The sequence below is a fragment of the Pyrus communis genome, chromosome 7 (assembly GCF_963583255.1).
Source record: "Pyrus communis chromosome 7, drPyrComm1.1, whole genome shotgun sequence".
NCBI classification, from domain to species: domain Eukaryota; kingdom Viridiplantae; phylum Streptophyta; class Magnoliopsida; order Rosales; family Rosaceae; genus Pyrus; species Pyrus communis.
The window spans coordinates 1669824-1691922 of record NC_084809.1 but is presented as its reverse complement, the minus strand read 5'-3'; the positions used below and the strand labels follow the sequence as shown (position 1 = coordinate 1691922).

General features: G+C 37.7%; 3 protein-coding genes and 2 long non-coding RNA genes across 7 annotated transcripts in view; 2 read left to right on the top strand and 3 right to left on the bottom strand.

The window, feature by feature from the left end:
- Positions 1-22099, bottom strand: part of LOC137738798 (uncharacterized) — a 44468-nt gene that overhangs the window by 21662 nt on the left and 707 nt on the right. Inside the window, exon 3 of one of the 2 annotated variants that reach the window (XR_011069056.1) lies at positions 21246-21440. The exons of the other annotated variant lie outside the window; for it this stretch is intronic. This is a non-coding gene — a long non-coding RNA (uncharacterized lncRNA). Of the gene's footprint in view, positions 1-21245; positions 21441-22099 lie in introns of those variants that run through there. 2 annotated transcript variants of the gene reach the window in all.
- On the bottom strand, positions 2327-5272 carry LOC137739977 (probable aldo-keto reductase 2). The gene is made up of 5 exons (XM_068479747.1): positions 4905-5272; positions 3822-4061; positions 3368-3540; positions 3182-3284; positions 2327-2975 (listed from the first exon to the last, which is right to left on the bottom strand). The coding sequence occupies exons 1-5, from the start codon at positions 5127-5129 to the stop codon at positions 2640-2642; spliced, it is 1077 nt and encodes a 358-aa protein (XP_068335848.1). The 5' UTR covers positions 5130-5272; the 3' UTR covers positions 2327-2639.
- Positions 8127-9016, top strand: LOC137738650 (uncharacterized). Its single transcript, XR_011069039.1, has 3 exons — positions 8127-8201; positions 8286-8376; positions 8617-9016. It is a non-coding gene; the product is annotated as an uncharacterized lncRNA (long non-coding RNA).
- Positions 11204-15410, bottom strand: LOC137740841 (L-aspartate oxidase 2-a, chloroplastic-like). Its single transcript, XM_068480647.1, has 8 exons — positions 15143-15410; positions 14474-14628; positions 13982-14336; positions 13635-13877; positions 13455-13511; positions 13221-13301; positions 12982-13043; positions 11204-12614 (listed from the first exon to the last, which is right to left on the bottom strand). The coding sequence occupies exons 2-8, from the start codon at positions 14605-14607 to the stop codon at positions 11603-11605; spliced, it is 1944 nt and encodes a 647-aa protein (XP_068336748.1). The 5' UTR covers positions 14608-14628; positions 15143-15410; the 3' UTR covers positions 11204-11602.
- Positions 16986-21126, top strand: LOC137738673 (uncharacterized). 2 transcript variants are annotated; one of them, XM_068478148.1, is made up of 14 exons: positions 16986-17074; positions 17336-17480; positions 17570-17637; positions 17758-17811; positions 17948-18031; positions 18097-18182; positions 18511-18591; positions 18851-18981; positions 19190-19231; positions 19344-19420; positions 19551-19644; positions 19725-19806; positions 20572-20644; positions 20796-21126. In XM_068478148.1, exons 1-14 carry the CDS (start codon positions 16986-16988, stop codon positions 20962-20964), a joined length of 1275 nt encoding a protein of 424 aa, XP_068334249.1. In that variant the 3' UTR covers positions 20965-21126. The 2 variants fall into 2 exon arrangements, with proteins under 2 accessions (XP_068334249.1, XP_068334248.1); XM_068478147.1 differs by having other exon boundaries at positions 17933-18031.

The following is a 22099-nucleotide window of genomic DNA, read 5'->3' as shown; positions in this document are numbered from 1 at the left end:
TTAAGATTTTTCAAGTCAAAATGGTCATTCAAATTGATATAATTTTTAATTTTAGTTCCGGACAATGAAAATCAATATAAGTGGTTCCTAAATTTGTCCATCGTAAAATCATTTTGGTCAATTCGTGAGAAATTTGTCATATCCTCGTTAAACTATTACATGAACGACCACATGACCACCTTTTAAGAGTATTTTTTGTCAAACCAATCCCTCCACTTAACGAGGATATTGACAGATTTTCCATAAAATGACCAAAATAATTTACGATGGACAAACTTAAGGATCACTTCTATCGATTTCTTTTTTCAAATACCAAAGAAAAGAGTTATGTCAATCTCATGAACCACTTTTGTCAAAAAAAATCGATTTTGAATGCAAGTAATTAAGAATATTTATCGATAACCATTTGAGTTCATGTGTTCATCAAGTGGTACTTGCTCATTTCACTCTATATTTCACTAGACTGAGTCGACTTGCAAAATGAGAATTTTTGAATGCCAAGATGAAACTGACTATAACCGCCCGACCTAATCGATGAACCACCGGTTGCGAAATTCACACCATGCCGGAAATTAGTCCCAAATGAGTCCAGATATGGACTAAGATATGGTATCTGCAATTTCTCAGCTGCACAAAGTTTAGAAACAGATAAACATTATTCGACCAAAAAAAAAAATTAAAAAAAAAAACTAAAAACTAAAAACGAAATGATTATCAAAGATACCTTTAATTACCAATAAAGTCGATTATAAGACGGCCATCAGACAAGCGCCCGGAAGGTTTTCCAAAGAAGGTTTCACCATTAGGAGGAGGAACTTCGGATATGGCAGCTGAGATAGCCCCAGTGTCAGAGTTTGAGTCCCCAAAGTTGTATATGGCTTACAAAATGCCAATGCAAAATTTACAAGAGAGAGGGAGAGACTGAGTGAGGCTTGGGTTTGGAAGCAGAGATGATGAGTCAGTGCATGTGACTGAGACGTTGAGGAGGAAGATTGGAGGAGAAGTGAGATGTACTTACTTTTCTGTTTTGTTTTCAGAAAATCATTGTTATTCACACATTTATTCTTACATTTACACACTTTTGTTAATTTTTAATCATTAATCTCCTTCAATTCATTTGATTCGTCGACAAAAAAATTAAAAAAAAAATTGAGAAGTAAAAATAGGTATATGGCTAACACAATTCTTAATTTATTTGGGACATGTGGTAGGGATTGAATCCAAATCCCCAAAATAGGAGAGATCCTATTGTCCAGGTTCTTTACGCAAAGCTTTCCAAAATTTTAGGGTTTGTGTTCCTTCTCGGAAAACCACGAATAACATAATTCAAAATATCTTTTTTGTTGACACTCAATATTACCATCTGATGGTATTCCTCTTTAATTAGAAGTAAGAGGTAGGCTGCCCATTATGTGGGTTAGCTGAACTCCCCCTCCTCTTAGTGTAAAAATATCGATGTACTCAAATTATTCTTCTTTTTGTAATAAAATATCTTAATTGGACATTATTTGTATATATATTTGCTTATAACTAAAGCGAATAGTACGAGGCTTCCTTAAAACTAAAAATTGGAGGTTTCGAATTCGAAACCCGCTGCTGGTGTAGAAGCTAGACTTGTGGCCAGGGGAGGCTAAAATGCCTTTATAAGTCTTCCCAACCCCTGGAATTGGTGAATAATCGTGGCTTGCCACTAGTTGTCTTTTAAAAAAAAAATTTGTTTATGTCATGCCACCTAGTATTGCGGTTTAATGATATTCATTTTTATTTGTAAATGAGAAGTTTTAGGTTCGATTCTCACCAAAGGCGAATTTAAACTATATTATTGCTAGCTCATTGTGAGGCTAAACTCATCCCTCATCCTTAATGTAGATAATATTGTTTATTAAAAAAAAATGTTTATGTCATGTATTGATGCATAACCGGTTAAAGAAAATATTAAGAGCCTTTGCATTGACATAATTCATGGAATAATAAAAAGCAAAGAAATAAGATATACATGCTATAGATTCATGTTGATCGTGTGTTGCAAGGCTTGGTGGAGAAAGACAAACAGCAAGTTTTACCAACACGCACACATATAACCAGGTGGGATAATAAACAATCGCGAGCATTCCAAATTAATTAGTACCAAAATAAATTCAACGCTCGATTAATATTTGTAGAAAAAGAACTAACAACTTAGAGCATGGTGAAGTCCAATGGTTGAGTATAAGAAATTCTAAATCACATTATGACTCTAGCTCAGAATAAATATAATAAACGCGTGCTGATAACATGTTAGAAATAAAATTAGAGAAAATAGAAAATAGTGAGACACGAGAGAAAGTGGAGGAGAATCAAGATATGTTTCCTTCTTATTAGCTTGCCTATTTGTAGGCGTATGATTTATGTAGAAAAGTGTTCAACTATTGAGATATTACATATTGATCCAAAATGTGAACAACCACATAATAAATCTTATTTATAACATTATATATATATATATATATATATATATATATATATTAAGTAGAACCATGTGAGTAATGTTTTTATTGTTATGTGATATATTTAATTAAGACAAGAAAAACTCGACTAGGCCCCTGCCTAGAATACTAGGTGCAATACTGCTGCTCATCGCTCGACTAGTTCCTTGTATTTTAAAAGTTTGACGAAGACAGTGGCGGAGTTTCGGTGTTCGACCAAGTGCTATCGTAGTTCGGATATCTATCACCTTTAACGGCATCTGCTGAAGCATAAGATTCAAGCTCAGCCAACTCTTCCGGTGTCAGTTTAACAGACAGAGCTGCGATATTCTGGTCAAAATTTGCAATCTTGGTGGTTCCGGGGATAGGACACACATCATTCCCTTGGTGATGAACCCAGGCCAATGCTAGCTGAGATGGTGTGCACCCTTTCCTTGCTGCAAGATCTCTAACTCGCTCGAATAGTGTTTGGTTGTGCTCTACATTTTCGGGTTGGAACCTCGGTAGATTCTGCAGCCAATGAAAGAAAGCACTTCAGCTCTTAAGTGCTTCTGTTGTTAAACGCTTTCATTACAAAGACGTTAATAATTTTTATTAAAAATTCAAGTGCTTGCTTCCTGAAGAAGCATCTGGCATGTTCATTCTTTCAAAAAATGCTTCTATGACCGAGAAGCACTTTTAACTTTGGAATGAAAATTTTTCTGACATTGACAAACCTTTCGGGAATCATCGTGGGCAAGGTTTTCAACAAACTTGGCACCTGATGCGAAGAATCCTCTTCCTAAAGGACTATACGCAACAATACCAATGCCAAGCTCCCTGGTAAGTTTAGGAAACTAAGATCAGAATTAACAATTACTTCGGACTTGGTAAACAAGTTACGTTGTTTCAGTGAACCTCACCGACAAGTAGGAATTATTTCTTGCTCGACATCTCTTGACCACAAGGACCACTCCAACTGCACAGCTGTTATAGGATGAACAGCATGGGCTCTTCTTATCGTTGAAGCTGAGGCCTCGGATAGACCAATGTACTTTACCTTACCCTCTTCAACTAATTTCTTCAGTTCCCCAACCTTTTATAAGACATAATAAAGGAATTTAAGGGACGGCAAGCATTCAGCAAAATAAGTGAACCATGATGCATGCCATTACAAACGAGAAAAATACATATGGACACTAAGAAATGAAACGAAATTGAGGATAAAATATGCGACTTAACAAAGGGATACCGGATGCTGTGAGTCAGTGAAATAACCATAACTTTACCAGGCCCGTAGAATCGCAGACGCAGATGCATATTGTTCTATGTTTGTAATTAAAAGGAGATCAAAATTCAAGAGGGAAGAAGACAAACCGTGACTTCAATGGGGACGGAGTTGTCAATGCGATGCTGATAATAGAGATCAATAGAATCAACACCAAGGCGCTTCAAGCTACTCTCGAGAGCAGCTCTCACATAAGCAGGGTCACCTTGCACCTCCATCGTATCTCTCCCATAAGCAGGGTCACCTTGCACCTCCATCTTGTTCTCCACAAATCTGACACCAAACTTAGTGGCCAATTCAACCTTGTCTCGTACCCCTCCCTTGAGAGCCTGCTCCTCATCAATCCCACAAAAGCCAGTTCATTTCATAACCAGTTTACTTAATTCGACATTAATCCAAAACAAAACCCAAATACCATTTTCATGGTTCAGTAAATTCAGTTAAATTAATGCAAGAATACAGTGAACATAAACCCAATTCATGTTATCATCAGCGAACTCAATACAACAAAGCAACAATCTCATTTGGGGTTGCTTCTATAAGAAGCACTTCTGCTCACAAGCATTTTTTTTTTCTTTTTCCATAAGGTCTTTTACTATAAAGAAGTCAAAATTCTTATTAAAAAATCAAATGTCTCCTAGAAAAGCACTTGGAATTGCTTCCTGAAGAAACATCTGACATGCGCTTCTCCTGAAAACACTTAAATGAACCATAAGCACTTTTTAAATTGTTTCGCCAAAACGCAGTCACGTAATCTTTTGGCTACGCATTCAAAAACTCTTCTGGCTACCAGAAAGCACGTTTAGCCCTCCCAAGCAAACCAATTAACCAAATTCACTCAGTGCCTGTGTTCCATTCAGTTAATTCAATTAAATACAGGAACAAGACTACAGAAGTGAAGATCCCAAATTCACTTCGTCATCAGTTCATTCCATTCAACATTAATCAAAACAAAACCCAGAAAGCAGTTATATAGAGTATTGCCTCTCTCAGTGCTAGTGCTTGATTTGGTAACATCAAAACAGGATGTAGACCGATCAAACGTACTTGAGTTCATCACCAATTCAACATTTAATCCAAACAAACCCTAAAATCTATTAATACAATACGAGTTAAGATGGATTACAATTTAAAGTAAACGCAAATCATAACCAACAATATGGGCTACCTACCTTGCCAAGAAGGATTTCGTTGGTGAAGGGACCGTAGATGTCAGAGGTATCAAGGAAGGTGACGCCGCTGTTGATGGCATGGTGGATGAGACTGATCATGTCATGGTCGGGCTTTGGAGCGCCGTAGAAGGCGGACATGCCCATGCAGCCAAGGCCTTGAGCCGACACCTCGAGGCCTTGTGAACCCAACTTCATCCTCTTCACTATTCCTGCTCCTCCTGCCATTTGTGTAAGCAGATTAACTGCACTGATAAGTAAGCTAAGCTTGTATCATATATATAAACAACAGAGTTGGCGCGGTGGTGAAGTGATCGCGTAAGAGCATACGGCTTGGTAGTCCATTGATGGCGTAAGAGCATACGTATATCGATTACCAAAAGGAAACTCGAAACGTGTCTGTCAAGATGTCAAGATACAAGATTTCAGCGAAATGTATGCAGCGGCGGCTAACGATACTCGTACTATTTACATTCGTGCAACTAGTAAATGTAAGCAAAAAACCAAAAGTAATTTCGACGTGCCACCCAAGTCTGATCTCAAATGTCGGCGAGTGTAAACCACACTTATTCTAAATGATGTGACACATGATATGATAAAATAAATGTATTTTATTTTTTTTAATAGTCTTGGAGTCTTATGTAGTTTATCAAATGAATGAAGAAAATTGACTTTAAACTTCAAACAGTGAAGATTATTTTAAAAATCGAATTACTTGGTAAGCTTAACTGTTGAAGTCAAAACCAAATACATGAGCTTTAGAAAGACGCACAAGAGAATTAACGATATACTATAATATTAGTTAGTACCGAGTAATGTGATTTATATATACCAAAACTGACACTGATACTTTTTAATGCAGGTAGATCCCACTTATACTGGTAGAGCCCACCTCTATTATAGAAAGTCAGCAAGTATGTTAGTTTTGAACGTCAAAATAGCATTATTGTTTTGATAATAGTTTGGAGGCTCGGAGCCTTTAGTACTACTCGTAAATATCATTATCTTTTGAATGTATGATAACCATATTCATATAGTAATATGATCTAGTGCTAGAACTATCCACTTATAAGTGAAAACGTCTTAGGTTTGAATTTGCGAGTTCGATATCAATTTTTTTATGATTAACTGGTTGTGTGGCTTAATCCAAATCTCTTATCCTTTAGTGTAAATATCTTGTTGTATCAAAAGAAAAAATTTATCATCCACCGTTATAGTTTTTAACTTTTAATTATTTAAATATCATTATAACGGTATCCTAATTAATCACTTATCGACATAATTTTTAGCTTTTACTCGTGAAAGTACGTCATCAGATTGGATTGCATGGAAGATATTCTTCATGGACGGACCAAAACATGTTTGTTTGTAGCAAGTTGGACCCTCTTGCCATAAAGTTGGTTTTTTACGAACAGAAGATAAGAGTGACGTCATGGTGCACCATATTTATCACTACATATATTGAATTTGTCCACATGTGGATGGGCAATGTAATTTTTCTTTCCAGCAAGGATGTTTAAGATTTTTCAAGTCAAAATGGTTATCGAGACTGACATAACTCTTAATTTTGAATTTTGACAATGAAAATCAATATAAGTGGTTCTAAATTTATCTACCGTAAAATCATTTTGGTCAATTCATGTGAAATTTGCCAATATCCTCGTTAAACTATTACGTGAAAGACCATATGAGTATTTTTGTCAAACCAATTCCTTCACTTAATGAGGATATTGACAAATTTTCCATGAAATGACAAAAATGATTTATGATAGACAAACTTAGAGACATGGCTGGTCCAGAGATTTTTGAGGCCCGGGCAATGTAAAAAAATGTGCACTCACTTCATATAAAAAAATTATTTGTTTTCACAAGTAAGACATCGATAAAATTATATTTAGAAAAACAATTCAAACTCAATAATTTAGAAACACGGAATAACTCATTTATTTTGTATCGAGAGAAGGAAACCAAAAAACTTCGGGCTTACAAGTAGATAGATTATGAGTTTTGTTTTCCATCTAAACTTTTAAAGTGTTTTTGTATAAATCGTGATGTATTTTTTCTTATTTTCTAACCTCGTCAATATAAGACTAAAAAAATAATAATGTTTTTCGAGTCTTTAATGATATGTATAAGTGATGAATGAACACTAAATTAAACATTTTGATGACACATAATATTATTTGCAAATTTTGTCTAAAAATTTAGTCTACATGTTACTCTTTGTTGAAGATTAGACTTAAATTGGAACGGATATTTAAAAATAGCAACCCACATAGTTACTAGCTAGTAAATAAATTAACGACCAAACAAAAATTTGTAAAAATTGAAAACAATAAACATGCACATAGCATTTCGAACTTTGGACCTCTTGTTAATTTTAAACAACAAAAACCATGGCTTCTAATTAAACTTCTTGAACATTTAGCCAATTTTTATAAATTTATATTGTTATGAAAAAGAAATTTGTAAAAATTGGAATGTAAATAAGCATACATGGTGTTTTGAACCTAAGACCTCTTCATTGATTTTAAACAACAAAACAACCCGTTCTAGTTAAATTTCTCAAGGTTCTAAAAAACGCTAGGTGCTAGTCGGGTGGCGGGCTAGCGCCTAGCCGCCTAGGGGTCCAGGCGAGCTAGGCAGATTTAGGTAAATTTCTTGTATATCTTGTAAATAAGTGCATATTGACACTTACAAAAAAATTATACTTATATGAAATTCATAAATCAAATAATAAAAGAATGATAAAATACAAAAAGAGTATTCAATAAGTCCAAATATAATAATACATAAACATTTCATGTAAACTTAGGGGTGGGTTCAAAAAACCGAAAACCGAAAAAAACCGAAAACCAAACCGAACCGAAACCAAAAAAAACCGAACCGAAAGGGTAAAACCGGACCGGACCGAACCGAAATAAATTAATAATTTTTTTTATCTTCAACGGCGTCGTTTTAGGCTAGCACTCTCTCACACTAAACACTCCGTGTTCAGTTGTTCAGAGAGAAACCCTAAACACTCCGCCGGCCTTCCCTTTCCCTTATCCTCCTCTGCAGCAGCAGCACTCTCACTCTGGACCATCTCCTTCCCAGCTCCGCAGCTCTTCCGATTTGTCTTCTTCCTTCCCTGTGACCTGATGCAGTGCTGCGACCTGCCTCACACATCGACGCCGTCTTACTCTCTCTCAGTCTCTCACCCCCGTGACCTGCTGTGATCAGTAACCCGCGCGCGACCCACGACTTCCTCTCGCCGTTTCTAGTCTCCAGTCTTGACCCACAAATTCCCTCATTTGCAAGGTTAGTCTCTCACCCAGTCACCCTGCTGTGTGCAGATTTTTTTTTCTCGATTTCATTGGTATCTCATTCGGGTCATTGCCACAGATCCGTTAGAAAATGTTGACAAAGAAAAGACAGATATATTGATGTATTGCACTGGAGGTATCCGTTGTGATGTATATTCCACAATCCTAAGGTAACCCTCCATCTGTTGCGATGTATATTGATGATTGTATTGCATTATTAATGGGAAAATCTCTCTCTCTCTCTCTCTCTGCTCTTCCTTTTCATGGTTTTCTTAGAAACAATTAATTATATATTTTCTTTTATTTAACTGTATTAGATGCAATCTCTACTGATTTCTCGTCCATCTCTGAAGTTTGTTGATTGATATTTTTTAAATTTTGATTAATTTTTTTTGTTGTGATTTTTGCAGGTTCAGTTTGTAACTTCTGCATGAGCTTCTGGGCGGACTTTGTTTCTGTAAGTTCCGACGCACTTCAGCTTTGTTTCTGTAAATTATCTGTTTGGTTGCTGAGAAAATATCAGAAGCTTTAGGATTTGTGAGTTTTAAGCAGCCTAATTAGAGTATGACGTAGCATGGTAAGTTTCATACTTCAGTTTAAAGCCTTTTTTAGCTTATTCGTTAGGAATTCCTGCACCAGCGGATACTCTGTGCTGATCTCAATCTGCACTTACTGTAATTTTACTGATTCCCGAATGAGTTTACATCAAAAAATTATATTTCGTAATGAAATGGTGCTCTAGATTGGACTGTATGTCCGTTCTTTCGGGGTCCATGGTAAAAAGAACATAAATTTGATCCAAATGGCATTCTTTGTGACACAAGTCTACTCAGAAACGCAAGCCAAAAGAGATACTAGAAGAGATTCACCGAGTTCATGGCATTGCATTATCGTATAAGCAGGCATGGAGGGGAAAGGAACGCCTCATGGCAGCTGTTCGTGGATCCTTTGAAGAAGATTATCGACTCCTTCCTCAATACTGTGACCAGATCAGAAGAACCAATCCTGGAAGTATTGCACAGGTTTATGGGAGTCCTGATGATAGTTCCTTCCAACGCCTATTTGTTTCATTACATGCATCTATATACGGGTTTCTGAATGCCTGTCGACCTCTTCTTGGTCTCGATAGGACTCATCTGAAAATTGGATGTGGTTGACGAAGAGAATGATGAAAATTGGATGTGGTTTCTCTCTGAGCTGCGTGTCCTGCTTGAAAATTATGCAGAGTACATGCCTAGGCTTACCATTTTCTCTGGGAGGCTGCTTATGCTCTTACTGGCATTGGGTTTGAACAAAAACTTATTGAGATTGAAGCTATATCACAGGAAGCAGCCCATTGGATTAAACAAATTTCTCCTTGCCTGTGGGCAACAGCATATTTTGAGGGGACAAGGTTTGGGCAGTTGACTGCTCATATGGTTGAATCTATAAATTCTTGGATAGTAGAAGCATCTGGGCTTCCAATAATTCAGATGATGGAGTGTATCAGACGACATCTGATGACTTGGTTCAACGAGCGTCGTGAAATGAGCATGCAATGGACGGGCATACTTGTTCCTTCTGCCGAAAAGTGTGTTTTAGATGCAGTTGCGCTTGCTCTCATGTTCTCATGCTGCAGCAGCCCTCGACCCAAAGGAAACAAAATTAATAATGCCGTGGATGACTTTGAAGAAGTGGCTTTGAATGTGAACTTTCATATTTCCATTTTTTTTTTTAATAATTTTGGAGGGAGAAAAAAAAAAAAAAAAAAACCGAAACCGAACCGAAAAAAAATTGAACCGAACCGAACCAAACCGAAATTTCGGTTCGGTTTCGGTTTTGAGAAAAAACTGAACCGATTAGAACCGAACCCAGCCCTATGTAAACTTACTATGTAATATATACATAAACATTAAATAATGCATTATTTTTAAAAGTATATATATGTAATGTAGGAGTTTTAAGTATAATAATATGATGGTCTTAGAAATACCAAATATAATAAAATACTATTCCTAATATATTATATAACATATTTATTTAATAGTGAAGAGTGAGTAATTATTTTTTATTTTCTTTTATTATAAATTATAAGTGAGTAGTGGGTGATTATAATTTATAACAGTAGAGAGTGGATAATTAATAGGGGAAAGTGGTGGAAACCGGTCAAATAGAGGGGATGGTCATTGACGCCTTGGAAACCGTGAAGACCTTTATTTTGGATTCTCTCTGTTTCTTTTCCTCCCCTTCTTCGATTGCTCCGCCTAGTTCCTTATCTTCTTCTTCCTCTGTATAATTTCTCAAAACCTGGATGTGGCAGGTCGAATTCCTCGGGCGCATAGAAGAAATCCCAACTTCCCAAGTGTCCAGTCCATGTCAATTTCTCATTCTTTTCCTGCAATTGCAGATCTGTTTTTCTAATTGCTTCTAAACGTCTCTCTCGCTCTCTCGCTCTATCGCTCTATCTTTCTCCAATTTTTTGTCGTCGCGTTCTCTTTTACGCGATGAGTGAAGCTGCGAGATGTATATAGTTTTTTTCACAGACCTGCCAAGCTTGCCGTCGAGGCCGCCTAGCCCGCCGAGTCGGGCGCCTAGACACTGCCTAATTCCCTTGCCAATTTAGTGAACGTTTCTGGTAAACCAAATTTTATAAAATTATCCTCACATAAAAACATATGTAAATATATTATCCGAATAATTTTGATGCCTCAAATTTTTTTGGGCCCCGGACTGGACCTGGACCGGTCCTGCTCACTTCTATCGATTTTTTTTTTCTAAGATCACATAAATAAATTATGTCAATCTTATGAATTATTTTTGATAAAAAAAAATCAATTTTGAATACGAGTGATTAAGAATATTTATCCATAACCATTCAAGTTCGTGTGTTCATCATGTGGTACTCACTCGTTTCACTCTATATTTCACTCGAATGAGTCAACTTGCAAAATGCTAATTTTTGAGTGCTAAATAACATTTCTCTAAACATTTCCTTTTTGTTTTTGGCCCTCTCTCTCTCTGAAGGATTTGGAGGGAAGAAGTTCAGAGGGAAAAAAAAATGGAAACTTCGGAAAAAATTTGAAACAAAAAGTTGACTTTCTCAGCTGAATGCTGATTGCAGTTGATAAATTTACATTTTTACTGTTCATCGATCAGCAAATATACGTTCAAATTGAATTGTAAACTGTTTCATTAATATTTTGATGAAGTTTTCTTTCTTTTATTTGAAACAAAGAATCTTAGTATAGAAGGTAAAAAGGTATCAGAAACCAAAAGCTAAAATGGTGCAACCTGGTGCGGCTTTCACAGATGCTGCTTGAATTTCGGATGCTTCAATCCTAGCCAAAACGGTTCTGGAAGGGAAGCTAAAACTTGAGAAACCTATGATTTCAACAGATGCCGAAAAAGTTGCACTTCCTAACACAATGGCAGCTGGTGTAGTTGACGCGAACTCCATGAACTTCGCACGGATGAAGAAGGGAGTATAACCGTTGGAAGCCTCTTGCTCTCCTCAAGATCAGGAAAATCGATGGTATAGTGAAGTCCGCGGCTCTCATGCCTAGCAAGGGCGCTGCTCACCACCAGTTTTGCACAGCAGAAGAAGTTTCTCATTTCGCAAGCCTCGAGCCCCACCATTGTGGGTTCCCATCCCATCTGAAATAAGTAGTCCTCCCATCTATCCTCTAGAACACAAATCTTTTGCTTTGCTGTTTCAAGCCTTGTTGTAGAACGTACAATTCCAACATACTTCCACATGATCGATTGCACTTCTTTTCTTACTTCCCTTGTCATTGCCAAAATTTTTTCGATGGCATTGCTCTCGAGTGAGACGGGCACGACTGGTCTGGCCCACCAATTTGAAGTGCTGAAGTCGAGGCTAGAGCACCTCATGTGTTCAATTGAGGGCTGGACTGCTCTTCGTGCGAAAACTAGTGCTTCAAGCAATGAGTTACTAGCAAGACGGTTGGCTCCATGCAATCCTGTGCAAGCAACTTCACCTGCCACGTACAGGCCCTGCACATTTGTCTCTCCCTGGAGTCCAGCACGGACTCCCCCACACATATAGTGAGCAGCAGGAACAACAGGAATTGGCTGGCGAGTTATGTCCAAGCCATACTTAAGGCACTCGGCTGCTATGTTGGGGAAGTGTGAGAGAATTTTTTCTCTGGGCTTGTGACTTATGTCAAGTAGCACGTACTTCTCATTTCGCTTTTTAAGCTGGTCATCTATGCATCTTGCCACCACATCCCTCGGAGCAAGTTCTGCTCGTTCATCATAGAGTGGCATGAACCTTTCCATGTCTAAATTGTACAGTATGCCTCCATCACCCCTGACAGCTTCAGTAATGAGAAATGCATTTTCTCGAGCCTTGGTAGGTTGGACGGGAAGGCCCTCGTCAGCTAAGGCCGTTGGATGGAACTGAACAAATCTGTAGAGAAAACCAGAACCATAAAACCATAAAACGGGTGTTAGTTAACAATCTCAAAAGTCTATAACTTAACACTTAACAACCATGTAGCTTAAACATTGCTTTCGCCCGTGGAAGACCATTCGAAAACTAATTTCCAATCTGGGCGACGGCACAGCATTATGTTTAGTCAATTGTGGAAGAAAACCTTGTCAGGCGAAAGTTGTGAAATCAAGGCGTAAAGGTCTTATTCAAATCTTCGGAATGACCTTTTGATTGTCTCACATGATCATTATACCCATATTAGTACTACTCATTACTCAACATTTGAAGCAATACAGTATTTTCTCCCAAAAATATTTCAAAGTAGTGATAGATGTTTACTTACTCCATGTTGGAAATCACAGCTTGAGCTCGATGGGCCATAGCAATTCCATCCCCTGTGGCTACCTACAAGATATAATCAAGAACAATCAGACCGACCATTATACTTATGTTAAAAGAGGTCATAACTCTCTGACCATAATTTTCCATCTCTTAATACTTAGATAAGCAATTGCATCTTATTGTACGATATAAGGAAACAACAATTACAGGGGCACTTCAAAACATGAGGTACCGCCGTACCGGAGGATTTGTAGTTGTCGGATAGATTTGTCCAGCCCCACCTGACGCAAGTAAAGTCACCTTTGAGATAAACCGTATCACCTGAAAGTACAAAATAAGGCAAGTTAGAACTTAAATAAGGAAAAATGTTTCCATTAGCGAAAAAGGCAAGGAAGATGAGATGATGATGATTGTATAGATATCTTTTAGCAAACTATTGCCCTCTAAAACTAATATGTGGTGAATTATAATCACCTCTCGTGTTTCTGAATTTAAAGTGTCAACGCCAAGACAAACTGTATCAGAACCATCCTGCATTGCCCAAAATCATCTTTCTGTTAGCAAAAAGGGAGAAGCATTCACAGAATTCCATCAATTAGTTAACCAATATCCAATCAGACTTTCATACAAACAAAACATTAGAAAAAAGTAAACCTGACAAGTTAGCAAATCTATCGCAAGATGGTGTTCAAACATGAAGATCTTAGGATCCTTAAGAACGGCCTCCAACAGTGCCCTTTCAATCTCCCTTCCAGTCATATCAGCAGCATGAACAATCCTGTGATGAGAGTGACCTCCCTCTCTTGCTAGGTGCAAGTTTCCATCCTCCCCGTGATCAAAGGATGCCCCCATTGCAATTAATTCTCTAATTCTTTCAGGTCCTTCTGTACACACAACCTGGACAAAATATCAAACCTAAGAAAAAAGCACGAACAAGTACATACACACACCTACTGACAACAATCAATTATTATCTAAAACTTATTAGTTCTATAACATACTCTGACAGTCTCCTCGTCACAGAGATAAGCCCCTGCTACAATGGTGTCCTGGACATGACTCTCCACAGAATCTGATAGGGAAAGAACAGCACTAACACCACCTTGAGCGTAGTTTGTGTTGCTCTCATGAGGTTCAGCCTTGGTAATCACGGCTACAGATCCATGTTTTGCCACTTCAAGGGCATAGCGGAGCCCAGCAACTCCACTACCAATGACAGCAAAATCAAAAAACTTGGTGGAGTCATCTCTCAAGCTCGATGAAGTGACCGTTCTTAAGGTCTTTGAGTTCTCGTTAATTGGAGATGGGGAAAAGTTACATCTTTGGATCTGCAAGAACTTTGACACCCCGTGTGACCTGGAAAAATGTGGGCAAAAGTGTAAGCATGGCATTAGACAACCAAAATCTAGATGGCGGAAGAGCAGTTCCAACAACTTCAAAGTGAAGCAAAAGACTTATATTTAGAAACAGGATCAAGGCGGTAACCAAATTACCATGAAAAGTCCTTATGTTTGCATCCACTAAATGCAACACTGGCAATCCAAGAAGTCCTTCTACAACCTTGTCCCTTGATGTCTCTCGCTCTACAGTGGAGTCTGCCACTTCCGGCGGGTATACAATTTGCCATTGCAATCCTCCTGTGGGTTTACTAGATTAAGGGACGAAAACCATATTAGCAATCTTAACAAGGAATCTGCATGCTGTTGAATTAATGAATACAAGAAAAATCACACACAACACAATGACACGTTCTGATTATCATAGATGCCCGAAGTTACGAAAATGAGGTTCCAATCTCAAAACCAATTCGCCATTGGGAGAATGACCCAACTCCTTATAAGCCCTTGCGATGTTTCTTAACTTTTCGACACACGAAAATCTACAGATTCATCAGAAAAGATTTAAAAGAGAATAACAGAACATCACCAAGGTTGAAACTTTTTACATCCCATTTGGTATCTATCCAAAAATAAGTAGAAAAACGAAGTGCAATAAAAGAAAAGAAACAAAATATATGGATTATGCACAAGTAACTGAAAACATAACAAAACCCAAATTCAAAAACCCACCAAAAAGTTTAAAATTTCATACAAAAATAAATCCACCGAAAATTAAAGAACCCATTGAAGGCATTGAATCAAACAGTTGAGCTGCATACTTACAGAGATTGTTCTGACCAAGTATTTCAGCCACTCGTTTCTGATTCTGGGCGTTGCTGGTTTTCAATGGATGAACCTATAAACCCAATGAGGAGAGGAGAGAAATATATATGTGTGTGTGTGTGTATGTGTAAAGCAAACATATATGAGATTTTGGCGAACGGAAATTTGGAAGAAAGAAAGTGGAAAGAATCCCGACATTCGGTAGACGACCGCCGTGCCCAAAGGTTGAAGCTTTATTTATTTTTTTGCAGCTAGAGAAGCATCGTGGAACTTCGCGCCATACTTTCCTTACGCCTCTCCTTTTTTCTACTGTTTTTTTGTTTTTTTGTCCTCGACTGTTAATTGTTTTTTGTCCTCTTATTAACTGTTAGAGTTAGGTGATTCTTAGCATACACAATTAATCATAAAGCGTTGTAGGTTAAGTGGTTAAGAATAATTACTTCACTCCCGAAGTTATGTGTATAATTTTATCTTAATTTTATTGTAAGTTTCGACCAAAATTATAATTATAGGCTAGGCCGGATTGTTATGAAATGTGTTCGCCTCTTTGTATTTGAGTTCAAATACCACTTCATAAGTTCATATGCCATGTATGATATTCAGACCTATGACATTTCAATTACAAGTAAAGAAAATAATACTAAACCGTAGTTCTAAGTGATTTTACGAATGTTCAATTGCTTTGCTTACGTTTTTTTTACTTTTATTTTTAAGTTATATGAATTTCCATTCTCTAGTTGTAGTTAAGTAAACAAATTTTGAGTGTACGGAAATTATTTTTCACTAAAAAACTTGGGTAATGATAGCACATGGTGGTGTTGTCCATCCAAAAGCTGACGAGCCAGTTGGTCAACTTGAGGCCTAAGGTTTAGTCAAAAGGGCATTTAGGAAAGAAGAGAGGTTCTTGGTAAATTCATGAGAATTTTGAGTCGCTAGAGCATATTCTTGAAAAAAGTGCAAAATACCCAATTGGGTGGGTGAGGTCTTCTCGTTTACGTTGACATGTGTATGCGAGTTAAGTCGGTTTGTGAGATTATTGTATCATTTTTTATGCATTTAAGTTCAAGTTTCTCTTACTAGAGCATAATCTTGAAAAAATTGCAAAATACCCAATTGGGTGGGTGGGGTCTTCTCATTTATGTTGACATGTGTATGTGAGTTAAGTCAGTTTGTAAGAGCACTGTGTCGTTTTAATGCATTTAAGTTCGAGTTTCTCTTACTAGAGCATAATCTTGAAAAAAATGCAAAATACCCAATTGGGTGGGTGGGGTCTTCTCATTTCTGTTGACATGTGTATGTAAGTTAAGTCAGTTTGTGAGAGCATTGTGTCGTATTTATGCATTTAAGTTCGAGTTTCTATTCATTTTTTAAAGTATTTTTCCTTTGTACTCTTTTATGTTTGATTTTTGATTTTTTGGGTTTTTAAGCCATGCGGAAGTCAATGATACAATTGCGTGTCCCATGTGTTTGACATGTAAGCATGTTAACAAAAAATTTCATGGAAAATTCGAGAACCAAATTCAGAAACCAAAGTTACAGTTCAGTAATAATTCAAGGATCATTACTCTAATTTCTCTTTTTTTATTATTTAGTTTTAGAGTCTGGGCTTTCATTAGAGCCCAAAAAAATGGAAAAGTGAGCATTGGGCTTTCAAGTGATTGGCCCACTTGAGAGTTGAGGGTGCCACCTGGACCTGCCACGCAATCAGTAGCGTTGAACCGGTCATCGACATTTGGGCCTAGGCCTCTGCAGTCTGGAGTGCAGATTTACGCGGGCGCGGTTTCATATTTTTATTTTTATTTCTTTTTATTTTTAACATCGGCAGCTGCCGGAGGACGCAGAGATGGGGAACTTGCTGGACAAGGAACCACCGCCGCCCATGGTGCTCGTCCCGCCGCTCTTCGACTACCCTCCGCTCGCCGCCCGCACCAGGTTTGCCCTAACTCCCGCCTCCCTACGGTCCTCTCCCCATCGCATTATTGTTCGTTCAATTTTTTACTCTATTTCTCTGAATGCTGCAACGTTTGAGGTCGTCACTGCTTAATGTGATCGTGCTGCCACTCCTTGTTAAAATTGGCCAGCGTTTGATTATCTGCAGCAATCAAATCGTCGTTGAATGCGTTTATTTAATTATTTTAATGATTATTTTTCTTCTTTTTTTTTTTGGAATTTTTGTGAATAATTTTCATGCAGGATGTTGGAGTCGTCGTATGACTTGTTGTTTGGGAAACTTGCTCTGAAATGTCTGTTTGACGATTACTTTGAACAAGCTCGTCATTTCAGCACAATGATCATGCTGAAGCCCATCGACGATCCTCACGTCGATTTGGTTGCAACCGTATCCTTCATCATCTTGATTTTTAGAAAGTTGATGATTTGATGGCGCAGGGAAATATCTTCGCTTTTTTGTTTCCTTAATATGTTTAGGTTTCAGGACCGCTCGATCACAAACCCGAGGAGAATATAGTTGGAAATGCATTTTTTCGCTGGCAAAGGTACGTTGAAGTAGATTCAGATTCCCATTGTACTTGTACATGAATTGTGTTTTATGCGCGATATCTTGGACGTAAATGTGGTAACGATGACAATTTCTTCGTATTTGTTTGATTGAGCAGTGATGTTGATGATCCTCACACATTCATGGACCTCTTTGTATCGAACACTGATCCGTAAGGACATCTCTCTGAATCAAAAGAGTTTGTTGTCTTTTTCTTTTAGTTTTGTCATGTTTTTGTGTTCAGAAACATGACTATATTTGTAAGCCTATTCACATATTTTCTCTCACTTCAGGGTTTTGCAGATGAGGGCCTGTGCTTACTACCCTAGATATGGACTGGGAGCGTTTGGAATTTTCCCAATGTTGCTGAAAAAAAGGTGTGTCGTATCCGAGTAGAAATAGTTGGTGCGTGTACACATGAAATGTAAAATGTTGACAGAGCTCGTTACTCTTGCAGAATAACTTCTGAAGACTTTGGTGTTATGGGATTGAGATATGGCTCGTCAAACTTGTCAATTGGAGCCACTGTCATGCCCTTCTCCTGTATGTAACCTCGATTTCAGTTCTTTCAGTATTCTTGCTATATGAGTCATACATAACTGATACCTATGTTGTGGACCTGAACATTCAGTTTATTTATATCTATATCATGCCACAGCTAGTGAACTTATCTCGTAAGTTATCAACGCCCCCAATATAAACTGGGATTTTTTTTTTTTTGAAATGTTGCTGGATAAATTCATGTTTGGCTGATCTGTAACTTAAGATTGCCCTTTTGAATGATTTGAATATTGGAAGGGAAAATAACTTTGGGGTCATCTTTCTACCTGAACTTACAAGGCGCATTTAATGTAATTATCTGTTTATGCAGTGAAAGATGATTGTCCAAGAAGGGCATGGTTGGTGAGCAAGATGGGAAGACTAACAGCTGGGGTGCAGTATGAGCCTGAATGTAAGTCACTCGGATGCCTTAACATTACTGGACTGAATGTGGTTCTTCAGACTGAGAATGTTTTTTTTCCACGGAGTAGAAAAATTTCACTCAAGAATGTCATCATCTATGGTGCAAGATACTTAAAGAACCAATTTCCCTTGTTACTTTCTAGTTTGTAGTTCTTGTTTACATTGGTATGAGCTGTTCTCTATAAATTCAGATTAGGATCTTGGTACAATTTTATTTCAAATTATTATCTTGTTTTAATTGTTTTTAGATGGGAGTAAAGATACTCAAAACTACAAAAATTTAAAGAATTGGAGTGCTGCAATTGGTTATGGAGTGGGATCGAGCAGCCCTTTGAGTCCATCATTCAATTTTGGTCTGGAGTTATCAAGAAGTTCTCAGGTTTGTTTCGTTTGGTTTTGGTAAAATTTGTGAAGTTTAATTGATTCCAAGTCTCGAGTGTTTTATCTGACATTCAATAGTTTTTCGACTACCTATAATTGTTGAAGTAAATTAGTTTATCTATGCATGGTTTTCTCCCAGTGCTGGATACTTGATAGAATGTTATACAACTTGTTGTGGATCTCAAACATGAACTTTTGTACTGCAGTTCATTGCCTCATTCTATCAACACGTGGTGGTCCAAAGACGGGTATTGTCTATCCCCAGTTTGTTATATGATACAGAAAATTTCTTTTAAATTATTTTTTATTTTTGAATTAGTTTTCCTTACTAATAAGCATTGAACTGCTTTAACTGAACAGGTGAAAAACCCCCTCGAAGAAAATGAAGTAGTTGGAATTACGAATTATATAGATTTTGGCTTTGAATTGCAGACAAGGTAAATAATTAAACTTATGTAATATGCAACAAGTTTGGTGATAATTGATTATACGGTGATGCTATTTTAGGGTTGGTGATATCAAATCATCAAGCGATGTACCAGAATCAAACGATGTTCCAGAATCAAGCGATGTACCTAAATCGAGCAATGGACCTAATGTCCAAGATTCCACCTTTCAAGTAGCTGCATCCTGGCAAGCCAATAAGAACTTCATGCTCAAGGTAGCGCATTTGATGCAATCTTGTACTTGCAATATCGGATCATATCATGTTCATGGAACACTTATTCTTTATCCATGCAGGGAAAGGTGGGCCCTCTCAGCTCATCGATAGCATTGGCATTTAAATCCTGGTGGAAACCTTCTTTCACATTCAGCGTTTCAGGTATCTCTAATTGGTAGATTTTCATGAGTCTGCATCAGACTAACTGTTCTGACCTAATTATAAACTTAACTGAATGGTGTTGGTATTCAAAGTTTACCAACTCAATACCAAAATATGTGGGTGATAAGTTTTCTAACTTTATCACACCTCTCACTTTCACTCTCTTTACGAAGTTAGACAAAAGAAAAGAAGGAAGCAGCAAGTTTCTTGACAAAACATGCACTTGATATATTAAAAACGTTTCAACCCTATTGCCGAAAATGGGAATGGAATTGAATGGACATGCACCTATCTCTATTATAGAGATTTTACAAGACAACGTAAAACATAAGTGTTCAAAAGTCTTTACGCACACACCTTTAGATTTTCACACACATCTTTAGACTTTAACACACACCTTTAGACTTTCACACACACCTTTAGACTTTTGCACACACGCACTGCTTTCGGCCATTACAGAAGGCTGTCACACTCTGCTTTTGGCCAGTACAGAAACATCGACATCTAGCAGCACATAAACAGTGACATCAAGTTTTTATTTGAACTTCCAACAAATGGCTCATTAAAACATATGCTACATGTGTAACTAGATCCCTTCTGCAATATGAAGGATCATTAAACCTGTATTTCTATCTGTCGTCTTGGATTTCAGCCTGAATGACAGTAGCATTGCTTTGATTTTGTTAAATCTTGCTTTGCATTTGAGTGTGAGTATGTCGAAATATTGGATGGAGTACAACAAACTGATACATTTGTGTTTTGCAGCTACGAGAAATCACATTGTTGGGGAGACAGGTTATGGCTTGGGCCTTCGCGTGGAGAATCTTAGACAAGCCAGGTTCATTCATTTGTTTCTGCCCTTCTTTTTCTTTTCCGTAGTTAGATGAGCTCTCATATTCTAAATCATGTCTACATGGTCAATGGTCATTTCATCCCGAAGATGTATGAACTCGTCTCATGCAGAATGCATCATTTTAACCATTTTGCAGTTATCAAAGAGCTGATCCAAATTTCGTCATGTTGACACCGAACAAGGAGCACCTGGCAGAAGGCATTGTTTGGAAAGCAGGGAAAAGACCGATGCTGCAGTCAGATATAAATGCCGGAAATTTCGACGGCATTCCAAAGGAACTAAGACCCCTGGGGAAAATCTTGTAACTCATCCTCTCTCTGACCTTTTTCCCTTTCAAGAACTGATCAAATGCTTAGAGGAGCATTCAAAATCTTCGAGTCGAAGCTCGTCTGCATTTTTCGTAGAAGAGGCGGCTTTAATTTTTGTTGTCTTTGGGGGGTTATAAGAAAATAAAGGAGGAGGTCGGGTTCCTGTGACACGCCCCGACCCCGATATTCCCCAAATACCAGGATAGGCACGTGCTGGCCGACACCCGAAGGTGACGAAAGCCATTTGTTGAGTGCAAATGCTGAAAACAAGTGATAAATAAGGCTTATAAATATAAAAGAATAATGAATATGCAAATAAGGACCATGTTCAGAGCACACCTCTAATCTAGAACACTAAAAGAAAATAATATAAAATTGAATGAAACAAAGGAGTGGGTCCTACACCGAGAGGACTCGAAGATGCCGATGCGGAAGTGCCTGGACGTCGGGATTGTATACCTCGATTCTAAGTCCTGAAGGGGGCGCAAAACAAACATGAGTGGACCAAGTTGATATATATATAATAAAACAGTTATCAACGTATTAACCCCCAGTTTTTATGAAAACACAAGTATAATGAGAAACATAGGTTTTCCGAAATCTAGCATGTCGTGCAATGTCTCAAATCATCATTCGCATAAAATAATAATCACTAGTGAATGTCCAATATAACACTTCAGGCCCCATGCCGGCTCCCCGTCTCTGAGCACACAGTCAGAGGAAAATGCATTCAGGCCCCTTGCCGGCTCCCCGTCTCTGAGCAGACAGTCAGAGGAAAACACACTCCAGGCCCTATGCCAACACCAAACCGTCGCCCGGGACGGACCGGATCTATCCCTACGTCCCGTAGCGGAAGGGACCACTAGGTAAGTACAAAACCAGTGAACATACATATATTGAAAATCAACTTCATAGTATAAAGTCATCCATCATCTATACTATAAAGAGGTGTTCTAAACATGTTCTAAATATCATATCGTCATCCATCAGATATGCTATAAGAACATGGGTTATAGGAAAAATAGTAATAATTCAAACTAGCCTCAATAAGCATGTTATCTCGTAAAACGTTCATAAAACATAATCATCAAATCATGCTTTTCATGTATGCAATTCTACTATCAAAAACATG

Bases quoted from the DNA above. Each gene is read 5' to 3' on its own strand.
- LOC137739977 (XM_068479747.1), bottom strand. From the start codon at position 5,129: ATGGCAGGAGGAGCAGGAATAGTGAAGAGGATGAAGTTGGGTTCACAA. The intron at 4,062-4,904 runs GTAGGTAGCCCA...GATGAGGAGCAG, and splicing joins ACGAAATCCTTCTTGGCAAG to GCTCTCAAGGGAGGGGTACG. The intron at 3,285-3,367 runs GTGAGGTTCACT...TAAACTTACCAG, and splicing joins GAAATAATTCCTACTTGTCG to GGAGCTTGGCATTGGTATTG.
- LOC137738673 (XM_068478147.1), top strand. From the start codon at position 16,986: ATGGGGAACTTGCTGGACAAGGAACCACCGCCGCCCATGGTGCTCGTC. The intron at 17,481-17,569 runs GTATCCTTCATC...TAATATGTTTAG, and splicing joins ACGTCGATTTGGTTGCAACC to GTTTCAGGACCGCTCGATCA. The intron at 17,812-17,932 runs GTAAGGACATCT...CTCTCACTTCAG, and splicing joins TTTGTATCGAACACTGATCC to GGTTTTGCAGATGAGGGCCT.
- LOC137740841 (XM_068480647.1), bottom strand. From the start codon at position 14,607: ATGGCAAATTGTATACCCGCCGGAAGTGGCAGACTCCACTGTAGAGCG. The intron at 13,302-13,454 runs GTGATTATAATT...TTGTACTTTCAG, and splicing joins TAAATTCAGAAACACGAGAG to GTGATACGGTTTATCTCAAA. The intron at 13,044-13,220 runs GTACGGCGGTAC...TATATCTTGTAG, and splicing joins CGACAACTACAAATCCTCCG to GTAGCCACAGGGGATGGAAT.